General features: G+C 36.9%; 1 protein-coding gene and 1 pseudogene across 1 annotated transcript; both read left to right on the top strand.

Annotated features, from left to right (window-relative positions):
• The first annotated feature begins 2,308 nt into the window (after window positions 1–2,308).
• LOC146489364 (ATP-dependent DNA helicase PIF1-like) lies at window positions 2,309–3,394 on the top strand (annotated as a pseudogene).
• A 122-nt stretch (window positions 3,395–3,516) lies between these two features.
• On the top strand, window positions 3,517–4,515 carry LOC146489365 (uncharacterized). Its single transcript, XM_085111474.1, has 2 exons — window positions 3,517–3,684; window positions 3,845–4,515. The coding sequence occupies exons 1-2, from the start codon at window positions 3,657–3,659 to the stop codon at window positions 4,375–4,377; spliced, it is 561 nt and encodes a 186-aa protein (XP_084967600.1). The 5' UTR covers window positions 3,517–3,656; the 3' UTR covers window positions 4,378–4,515.
• The last annotated feature ends 8,019 nt before the right edge of the window (window positions 4,516–12,534 follow it).

Here is a 12,534-nt window from a genome sequence, read left to right on the forward strand (position 1 = left end):
GATTCCATGCGGGCGTTCGGTGACGAGACGTCATCATTACCCAACGATTCCATGCGGCCCCTGTTTGAGCAAATCGAGATTTTATCTAGTATACAAACTGTATATTCTGACTGTAAGTAAATTTTGTATATATACGCGCAACTTTCAATGATGGCCTCCTCAAGCTTTCGCCTCTGGGCGAAAGCCCTGCGGGGGCCATAACGGGACCGATAAAACTACGCCCATCTGTAACGTGATAATGGAACAGATAACTGTAAGCGAATCTGTAACGTAATAATGGAATAGATAAAAGAGCACGAATCCGTGACGTAACAATGGAACAGATAAAAGTGCACGAATCAGTAACGTAATAATGGAAGAGAGAAGAGTGCGCGAATCAGTGACGTAATAATGGAACAGATAAAAGTACGTGAATCAGTAATGTAATAATGGATAAGGTAAAAGTGCGCGCATCTGTAACGTAACAATGGAACAGACAAAAATGTGCTCATCTCTAACTTAATAATGGAACAGATAAAAGTGCGTGCATCCGTAACGTAATAATTGGACAGATAAAAGTGCGCGACTCAGTAACGTAATAATGGAACAGATAAAACTGCACGAATAAGTAACGTAATAATGTAACACATAAAAGTGCGCCAATCAGTAACGTAATAATAGAACGGATATAAAAGTGCGCGAATCATTAACGTAATAACAAAACAGATAAAAGAGCGCTAATCACTAATGTAATAATTCAACAGAGAAAAGTGCGCCAATCAGTAACGTAACAATGGAACAGATAAAAGTGCGCGAATCAGTAACGTAATAATGGAACAGATAAAAGTGCTCGCATCACAAACGTTTTAGTGGAACATATAAAACTGCGCGCAAAGGTAACGCAGTAATAAAACAGATAAAAGTGCGCGCATCGGTAACATAATAATGGAACAGATAAAAAGGCGCTAATTGCGTCGACGAAGGAGACGCTTCCTAATCGAGTCGTCCCAATACTGTCCATCATGCCCAGCGCGCGTGTTCCTTAGCGCAAAAAATCGAGAAAATATGTCGGTGCAAAATCGCACCGTCACAATAGCATAATGAATATGACAGTCCATCATGCCCAACGCGTTTCGAACCCAGTGCCTACCGCTGTAAATGTTCAGCGGCAGCAGCCTACCGCTGTAAATGTTCCTAAGCGCGAGTAATCGAGAAAAGAGGTTGTATATCGGATAGGATTGTATATCGGATGGGATTGATATAAAATAGATATTAATAATGTTTTGAAAAAACACATACACACACGGGCGCGCGCGCGCGCGCGTTTCGGGTATATAACCCTTGCTCAGTGTGGAGAAAAACGCTTTTTGTACTAAGAATCTACCTCTGTGCACATGCATGTTACTAAGCGCGAGAAATCGAGAAAAGGTTGTATATCGGATATGATTGATATAAAAATAAATATCAAAAAGTGCAAAAATTGTTTTAAAAAACACAGACATTTCTTCAGTGTGGTCATGTCTGCATCTCCGAGGAACTTTTCTTTCACCGTTCATTATAAAAACGTCACAATAGCATCTTAACGTCCCGCGTGCGTTTCATCCCGTTCCTCGTGGTCGCTACGAAAAGTACAAGGCAAGGTAAGATCCTTTTCTTTCTGAAATATTTCGTGATTAATCGTAGGCCTTATCTTTTCTAAATATTTCGTAGATCAAAGCCTGATCAGGAAGGTATTAACTATTCTTGGAGTTTTGGCGATTCCTGGAGTTTTTGGCGACACCTGATGTATATTCAGTATCAAATGATACGAGTTATCTTTGTTCTAAAACAAATGAAATGAGTCAATCAAATGAGACGAGTCGTTGCACTCGATGGCCATTGTGCACAATGACCCATTGTGGTCACGTACCAGTTAAACGGAGTCATTGCACCCGCAATCTGACCCATCGGTATACTCATTAGACACATTAGACTCGACCGTTAATCTGCAACAACATCATGTTGACATAAACACTTTTAGCAACAGGCAGAGGTGTGCCTAAAATATAGTTAAAACACATTCAGAACAACACTCTCCTAAAGATCCTTTATTCGTCATAATAATCGGTGTAGCAGGTACAGGTAAAAGTTACGAAACCTCCTTCAAAAGAAGTGTGCAGTAACTGCAACAACTGGAAAAGCTTCATTTCACATAAATGGACGCACTATTCATTCACTACTTAGACTTCCTTTTGGGTCAAAATGAAAAAGTGACTTACAGGGGCAAAATCTTATCGGATTGCAAAACACCTTGAAAGATATCAAGTACATTATCATTGATGAATACTCTATGCTTGGGCAAACACTGTTTGGTTGGATTGATAAACGTTGCAGACAAGCAACAGACAAAACTGATGAAGTGTTTGGTGGTATATCCATCATATTAGTTGGTGATCCCGGTCAATTACCACCTGTAGCTGATAAGCCCCTCTATCATTCGAAACCATCAAGTGCAATAGGGCAGCAAGGTCATCTTGCTTATTGCATGTTCACCAATGTTGTTAAGCTGTCAGTAAATCAGAGGGTCCAAGGCTTAAGCCCAGAGCAAACTTACTGATGCGACTACGCACAGTAGACTGTAATGACGAAGACTGGAAACTTCTCTTAACTCGGCAACCTTCCAAAGTAAAAAATATAGCTAAGTTTCACAATGCCACAAGGTTGTACTATAGCAATGAAGTAGTGGCAAATTATAACTTTGAACAGTTATCATCACTCAATGAACCAATAGCTCGTATTGATGCACGTCACTCAAGTGATTTAGCTAAGAAAGCATCTCCAGATGAAATGTCAGGCTTGCAACCTACTATTTTCCTTGCAAAAGGAGCTCGCATAATACTTACAATGAATTTGTGGACAGAAGTTGGACTTTGCAATGGAGCAACCGGAACTGTTGTAGATTTAATTTATGCAAACAATCATCAACCTCCTGACCTACCTGTGGCTATTATCGTCAAACTTGATGACTACAGGGGCCCTTCGATCATTGTTAACATTCCTGCATGTGTGCCTATATGCCCAATAACAGTTAACTCTCACTTTTTGGATGTTGTACATGAGAGACAACAACTGCCTTTGAAACTTGCTTGGGCAATGACAATACATAAAAGCCAAGGGTTGACCCTGCCAAAAGCATGGATAGATATTGGTAAAAGCGAGACCACCACAGGAATTTCTTATGTGGCAATAAGTAGTGTAAGAAGTCTTTCAACTTGCGTTATCGAACCAATGACTTTTGAGCGACTTACAAGTCTTCAAAATTGCACTAATTTAAAATATAGGCTACAGGAAGAAAAAAGACTTGGTTCCATTGCAGTAAATCAGACCCAAAAAGAACTAAAATCTCTTTCACATATACCAAAATAGTCTTAAAGACTAGTGCGTTATTTAATTGTTACCATAATCTTTACAGTTTGTAACTCCATATTATCGTTTCTCTTTTTTCCCTAATGGTGAGTTTTCCTCCACATGTTTTGTTTGAAAGTGCTGTAGTTTTAGATTTGGAGCATTATTATAGACAAGGGCTTTCAAAACCTCTTTGTAATCCTAAACTTAACTTACTTTTTTTCTATTTTCATGATTCCACAGCCGAGATAATGGGAGAATAACTACAAACTGATGGAGTAAACCAGCTACCAATGGCAGAGGTCAAGCATGGTTCTGCAGGTAAATGAGACGACTTGAATACATTATATTAAAAAAAAAAATAACCAAATGGCAAACCCAACGTTTTTGAAACCACAACATTCCATATCAAATGTTTAATACACAGTTATTAGTCAATGTAGATTAAAGTAACCCCTTTTCATATTATTTTAATCCGCAGAACCAACAGAAATGCAGTGCTATATTCATAGTGTGTCACCGATTAAACGATCTGGACCTTCAAAGTACTTCAATTGTGAGCTACAGACCTATTCAAATGTAGTAAAAGTAGTCTGTTTTGCCATAGAGAAAAAAGAACACCTTGATACCTTGGCCCAACATCAGTCACCAGTCAAGTTAAAGAAATATGGTATCAGCAACAAGTATGGCCGACAAGATATTGTTATTAACAGGTACACAACGTTGACCCCCTGCACAGCCTCCTTTCCATACAAGAGCCTAAACAATATAATCTCTATTGCATCACTTTCTCAAGTGACTGCTGATCAACATGTTTCAATAAAAGGACAACTGCTACAATTGTCAGGAATCAAAACACTTGTTCTTCAATCCAACCCTGTGAAAAAACAAGAAGGCTACATCAGTGATCCAACTGGCTTCATTAAACTTGTGGTATGGGGAGACCATGCAGGAACCCTCGACCAAGGTCAGACCTACTACTTTGACAGAATCAGAGTCAAAGTTGTCCACTAGGAACGATACTTGAACACTCCCAAAAATGAAGAATGCCTAATTACATTACAAGAAGCCTTTCCAGAACCTGTTCAACCACTTGACATAATTTTACCTGTCAAAGACATAAATGCAAACATCCTTAGTGTCACCAACATCAGCAAGTATCACCGTTGCTGTTCATGTAATAAGAAAGTAACAATCAACGGCAAGTTGGCAACATGCAGCTCGTGCAGTATGACGATGAAAATGGCTTGTTGTAACATCCAATGGTCTTTGAAGTTGTATGTCCAAGAAGAAAACAAACCAGCCAACAAGATAAGTCTGTCTGTATTCAATGAGCTCTTTAACAAGCTCATGGAAATATGCCATATAAACCCGTCAATTACGACAGATGTTGAAATTCTAGAAAACCTTTTGGAACTAGAATTGGTAAAACTATCATATGACACTCAGAACAATAAACTTATCAATATTGAGGTTATTCACATTTCATTGAGTCTTAGTTCTCTTGAGAATAAAGTACTTCAAACCTGATATTTCCAGCATTCTGACTAATATTTACAGTTACAGTACCTTTTTTACATTTGATTCAGCTCATCACATTCAATTTAAAGAAGATTTTCTAAAATTGTAATCACCAAGGTCTGATTTGATAAGAGTTGTGTTGAACATACAAACAAAGAAACAAAAAATAAGCACTTGTATGACTAATAAACTGCACTGGAAAAATAAAGAAGTCACTGGCGCGTCACTATTCTCCGCCCCCCCCCCCCCCCCCACACCCCCTGTATCCTTGGTAGGATGCCCTGTAAACACTTGGGACTGGTTGCATAAAACGTTTCAAAGATAGCACGGCTGTTAACAATTGTTCCCAGACAAAAACCTAATGTTTTGCAACCATACTTAACGGTTCCTGTAATCTTAACATGATTTATGCAATCCAGTTAGGTGCCTAAGGGCCTAAGTCAACGCACTATAATCTACTAGGTAGTAACGTAATAACCGAAAAAAAACTGCGCTAAGTATTAACGTAATAATGAAACAGATAAAAGTGCGCAAATCACTAACGTAATAATAAAACAGACAAAAGTGCGCGCATCAGTAACGTAACAATGGAACAGATAAAAGTGCACAAGTCAGTAACGCAATAATGGAACAGAGAAAAGTGCGCGCATCAGTAGCGTAATAATGAAACAGATAAAAGTGCGCGTATCACTACCATAATAATGGAACAGATACAACTGCGCGCATCACTAACGTAATAATGGAACAAATAAAACTGCGCGTATTAGTAACGTAAGAATGGAACAGATAAAAGTGCGCGCATCACTAATCTAATAATGGAACAGCTAAAACTGGGCGTATTAGTAACATAATAATGGAACAGATAAAACTGCGCGCATTAGTAACGTAATAATGGAACAGATAAAACTGCTAGTATTAGTAACGTAATAATTGAACAAATAAAAGTGCGCGCATCACTGACGTAGTACTTAAACAGATAAGACTAGCCGCATCGCTAACGTAATAATAAAACAGATAAAAGTCCGCGCATAACTAACGTAATAATGGAACAGATAAAACTGCGCGCATTAGTAACGTAATAATGGAACAAATAAAAGTGCACGCATCACTAACGTAATAATGGAAAAGTTAAAACCGCACGCATCAGTAACGTAATAATAAAACAGATAAAAGTGCGCGCATAACTAACGTAATAATGGAACAGATAAACCTGCGCGCATTAGTAACGTAATAATAAAACAGATAAAAGTGCACTCATCACTAACGTAATAATAGAAAAAAACAAACTGCGCGCATCAGTAACGTTACAATGGAACAAATAAAAGTGCGCCCATCAGTAACGTAATAATGGAATAGATAAAATTACGCGAATCAGTAACGTAATAATAGAACAGATAAAACTGCGCACATTGGTAACATAATATTGGAACAAATAAACGCGCGCCCATCAGTAACGTTATAATGGAACAGATAAAAGTGCGCCCATCAGTAACGTAATAATGGAACCGATAAAAATGCGCGTATAAATAACGTTATAAAGAAACAGATAAAAGTGCGCGCACGACTAACGTAATAATGAAACAGATAAAACTGCGCACATCAGTTAATAATAAATAATTACTAATGGAACACATAAAAGTGACCGAATCAGCAACATAATAATGGAAGTGATAAAAGTAAGCGCTTCTGTCACGTAATAATGCAACCGATAAAACTGCGCGCGTCAGTAAGGCAAAAATGGAAGAGATAAAAGTTCGTCCATCTGTAACGTAACAAGGAAAACAATAAATGTACACGAATCTGTAACGTAATAATGGAACATTTAAAACTGCGCGCATCAGTAACGTAATAATGGAATAGATAAAAGTGCACGAATGAGTAATGTAATAATGGAACAGATAAAAGTGCGCGCACCAGTAACGTAATAACGGAACAGATAAAACTACGCGAATACGTAACGTAATAAGAGAACAGATAAAAGTTCGCCCATCAGTAACGTCAGAATTCAACAGATAAAACTGTGCGAATCAGTAACGTAATAATAAAACAGATAAAAGTAAGCGCATCTGTAACGTAATAATGGACCAGATAAAAAAGCGCAAGTCAGTAATGTAATAATGCAAGAGAGAGATTATTGCGCCAATCAGTAACTTAACAATGGAACAAATAAAAGACCGCGCATCACTCAATCATGGAAAAGTAAAACCCACACGCATCAGTAACGTAATAATAAAACAGATAAAAGTCCGCGAATCACTAACGTAATAATGGAGCAGATAAAAAAGCGCAAGTCAGTAATGTAATAATGCAAGAGAGAGATTATTGCGCCAATCAGTAACTTAACAATGGAACAGATAAAAGAACGCGCATCACCCACGTAATAATGGAACAGATAAAACTGCGCAAATCGGTAACGTAATAATAGATCAGATAAAAGTGCGCACATCATCAACGTAATAACAGAACAGAGAAAAGTGCGCGCATTACTAACGTAATAGTGCAACAAATAAAAGTGCGCGCATCAATAACATAATAAGTTAAGAAATGAAAAAAACGCTTATCATTAACGTAATATTGCAACAAATAAAACTAAGCGAATCAGTAGCTTAATAATGGAAAAGATAGAAATGCGCGCATCACTCAAGTAATAATGGAACAGATAAAACTGCGCGTATTAGTAACGTAATAATGGAACAGATAAAACTGCGCGCATCACTAACGTAATAATGGAACAGATAAAATTGCGCATATTACTAACGTAATAACGGATCAGATAAAAGTGCGCGCATCACTAACGTAATAATGGAACAGATAAAAGTGCTCGTATAAATAACGTAATAATGGAACAGATAAAAGTGCGCGTATAAATAACGTAACAATTAAAAACAGATAAAAGTGCGCGTATTAGTAACGTAATAATGGAACAGATAAAACTGCGCGCATCACTAACGTAATAATGGAACAGATAAAATTGCGCATATTACTAACGTAATAACGGATCAGATAAAAGTGCGCGCATCACTAACGTAATAATGGAACAGATAAAACTGCGCGTATCAGTAACGTAATAATGGAACAGATAAAAGTGCGCGTATAAATAACGTAATAATGGAACAGATAAAAGTGCGCGTATAAATAACGTAACAATGAAACAGATAAAAGTGCGCGTATAAATAACGTAATAACGGAACAGATAAAACTGCGCGCATCACTAACGTAATAATGGAACAGATAAAATTGCGCATATCAGTAACGTAATAATGGAACAGATAAAAGTGCGCGTATAAATAACGTATTAAAGAAACAGATAAAAATGCGCGCATGACTAACGTAATAATGAAACAGATAAAACTGCGCACATCAGTTAATAATAAATAATTACTAATGGAACGGATAAAAGTGAGCGAATCAGCAACATAATAATAGAAGTAATAAAAGTAAGCGCTTCTGTCACGTAATAATGCAACCGATAAAACTGCGCGCATCAGTAACCCCAAAATGGAAGAGATAAAAGTTCGTGCATCTGTAACGTAACAATAAAAACAATAAATGTACGCGAATCTGTAACATAATAATGGAACATTTAAAACTGCGCGCATCAGTAACGTAATAATGCAACAAATAAAAGTGCACGAATGAGTACCGTAATAATGGAACCGATAAAAGTGTGCGCACCAGTAACGTAATAACGGAACAGATAAAACTACGCGAATACGTAACGTAATAAGAGAACAGATAAAAGTTCGCCCATCAGTAACGTCAGAATTCAACAGATAAAACTGTGCAAATCAGTAACGTCATAATGAAACAGATAAAAGTAAGCGCATCTGTAACGTAATAATGGACCAGATAAAAAAGCGCAAGTCAGTAATGTAATAATGCAAGAGAGAGATTATTGCGCCAATCAGTAACTTAACAATGGAACAGATAAAAGACCGCGCATCACTCAATAATGGAAAAGTAAAACCCGCACGCATCAGTAACGTAATAATAAAACAGATAAAAGTCCGCGAATCACTAACGTAATAATGGAGCAGATAAAAAAGCGCAAGTCAGTAATGTAATAATGCAAGAGAGAGATTATTGCGCCAATCAGTAACTTAACAATGGAACAGATAAAAGAACGCGCATCACCCACGTAATAATGGAACAGATAAAACTGCGCAAATCGGTAACGTAATAATGGATCAGATAAAAGTGCGCACCTCATCAACGTAATAACAGAACAGAGAAAAGTGCGCGCATTACTAACGTAATAGTACAACAAATAAAAGTGCGCGCATCAATAACATAATAAGTTAAGAAATGAAAAAAACGCTTATCATTAACGTAATATTGCAACAAATAAAACTAAGCGAATCAGTAGCTTAATAATGGAAAAGATAGAAATGCGCGCATCACTCACGTAATAATGGAACAGATAAAACTGCGCGCATCATTAACGTAATAATGGAACAGATAAAATTGCGCATATTACTAACGTAATAACTGATCAGATAAAAGTGCGCGCATCACTAACGTGATAATGGAACAGATAAAACTGCGCGTATCAGTAACGTAATAATGGAACAGATAAAAGTGCGCGTATAAATAACGTAACAATGAAACAGATTAAAGTGCGCGTATAAATAACGTAATAATGAAACAGATAAAAGTGCGCGTATAAATAACGTAACAATGAAACAGATTAAAGTGCGCGTATAAATAACGTAATAATGGAACAGATAAAACTGCGCGCATCACTAACGTAATAATGGAACAGATAAAATTGCGCATATCAGTAACGTAATAATGGAACAGATAAAAGTGCGCGTATAAATAACGTATTAAAGAAACAGATAAAAATGCGCGCGTGACTAACGTAATAATGAAACAGATAAAACTGATTGCATCAGTAACGTAATAATGGAACAGGTAAAAGTGCGCTAATCACTAACGAAATAATGGAACAGATAAAAGTGCACGCATCACCAACGTAATAATGGAACTGATAAAAGTTCGCGCATTACTAACGTAATAATGGACAGATAAAACTGCGCGCATCAAAAACGTAATAATAAAATAAATAATAGTGCGCGCATCACTAACGTAATAATGGAAAAAAGAAAAGTGCGCGCATCAGTAACGTAATAATGGAACAGATAAAAGTGCGCGCATTAGTAACGTAATAGGGGAAGAAATAAAACTGCGCGCATCAGTAACGTAAGAATAAAACAGATAAAACTGCGCCAATTAATAACGTAATAATGGAAAAGATAAAAATTTGTGCATCACTAACGCAATATTGGAACAGCTAAGACTGCGCGCATCAGTAACGTAAGAATAAAACAGATAAAACTGCGCCAATTAATAACGTAATAATGGAAAAGATAATGGTGCGCGAATCACTAACGTAATAAAAAAAAAGAAATGTGCGCGAAATAGTAACGTAATAAAGGAACAGATAAAAGTGCGCGCATCACTAACGCAATAATGGAACAGATAAAAGTGCGCGCATCAGTAACGTAATATTGGAAGAGATAAAACTGCAAGCATAACTAACTTAATAGTGGAACAGATAAAAGTGCGTGCACCAGTAACGCAATAATGGAACAGATAAAAGTGCACCCAACAGTAACGTAATAATGGAAGAGATAAAACTGCACGAATCGCTAACGTAATAATGGAAGAGATAAAAGTGCACGCATGACTAACGTTATAATGAAACAGATAAAATTTTGCGCATCAGTAACGTAATAATGGAACAGATAAAAGTGCACGTATCACTAACGTAATAAAGAAACAGATAAAAGTGCGCTCATGACTAACGTAATAATGAAACAGATAAAACTGCGCCCATCAGTAACGTAAAAATCGGACAGATGAAAGTGCGTGCATCTGTAACGTAATAATGAAAGAGATAAAAATGCGCGAATTGATAGCCTAATAATGGAACAGATAAAACTGTGCGAGTCAGTAACGTAATAATGGAACAAATAAAAGTGCGTGCATCTGTAACGTAATAATGGCACAGATAAAAATGCGCCCATCAGTTAATAATAAATAATTACTAATGGAACACATAAAAGTGATGAAACTGCGCGTATTAGTAACGTAATAATGGAATAGATAAAATTGCGCGAATCAGTAAGCGCAAATTAATAACGTAATAATGGAATAGATAAAATTGCGCGAATCAGTAACGTAATAATAGAACAGATAAAACTGCGCGCATCACTAACGTAATAATGGAACAGATAAAACTGCGTGCATTAGTAACGTAATAATGGCACAGATAACAGTGCGCAAATTAATTACGTATTAAAAGAACAGATAATAGTGCATGCATCTCTAACGTAATAATGGAACCGATAAAAGTGCGCAAATTAGTGACGTAATAATGGAACAGATAAAAGTTCGTGCATCTCTAACGTAATAATGGAACAGATAAAAGTGTGTGTATCACCAACGTAATAATGGAACAGATAAAAGTGCGCGCATCACCAACGTAATCATGGAACAGATAAAAGTGCACTAATCAGTAACGTAATAATGGAACAGATAAAAGTGCGTGCATCACTAACGTAATAATGGAACTGATAAAAGTGCGCGCATCACCAACGTAATCATCGAACAGATAAAAGTGCGCGCATCACCAACGTAATCATGGAACAGATAAAAGTGCACTAATCAGTAACGTAATAATGGAACAGATAAAAGTGCGTGCATCACTAACGTAATAATGGAACAGATAAAAGTGCGCGCATCACCAACGTAATAATGGAACTGATAAAAGTTCGCGCATTACTAACGTAATAACGGAACAGATAAAACTGCGCACATCAGTAACGTAATAATAAAACAGATAAAACTGGGCCAATTAATAACGTAATAATGCAATAGATAATAGTGCTCTCATCACTAACGTAATAATGGAAAAAAAAAAGAGCGCGCATCAGTAACGTAACAATGAAACAGATAAAAGTGGGCGAGTCAGTAAGGTAATAATGAAACAGATAAAAGTGCGCGCATTAGTAACGTAATAATGGAACAGATAAAACTGCGCGCATCACTAACGTAATAATGCAACAGATAAAACTGCGCGCATCACTAAGGTAATAATGCAACAGATAAAACTGCGCGCATCACTAACGTAATAATGCAACAGATAAAACTGCGCGTATCACTAACGTAATAATGCAACAGATAAAACTGCGCGCATCACTAACGTAATAATGCAACAGATAAAACTGCGCGCATCACTAACTTAATAATGGAACAGATGAAACTGCGCGCATCACTAACGTAATAATGCAACAGATAAAACTGCGCGCATCACTAACGTAATAGTGCAACAGATAAAACTGCGCGCATCACTAACGTAATAATGCAACAGATAAAACTGCGCGCATCACTAACGTAATAGTGCAACAGGTAAAACTGCGCGCATCACTAATGTAATAATGCAACAGATAAAACTGCCCGCATCACTAACGTAATAATGCAACAGATAAAACTGCGCGCATCACTAACATAATAATGCAACAGATAAAACTACGCGCATCAGTAACGTAATAATGGAACATATAAAACTGCGCGCATCACTAACATAATAATGCAACAGATAAAACTGCGCGCATCAGTAACGTAATAATGGAACATATAAAACTG

The sequence above is a fragment of the Pavona decussata genome, unplaced genomic scaffold, assembly GCF_977016875.1.
Source record: "Pavona decussata unplaced genomic scaffold, jaPavDecu1.1 SCAFFOLD_6, whole genome shotgun sequence".
In the NCBI taxonomy this organism is placed as follows: Eukaryota; Metazoa; Cnidaria; class Anthozoa; order Scleractinia; family Agariciidae; genus Pavona; species Pavona decussata.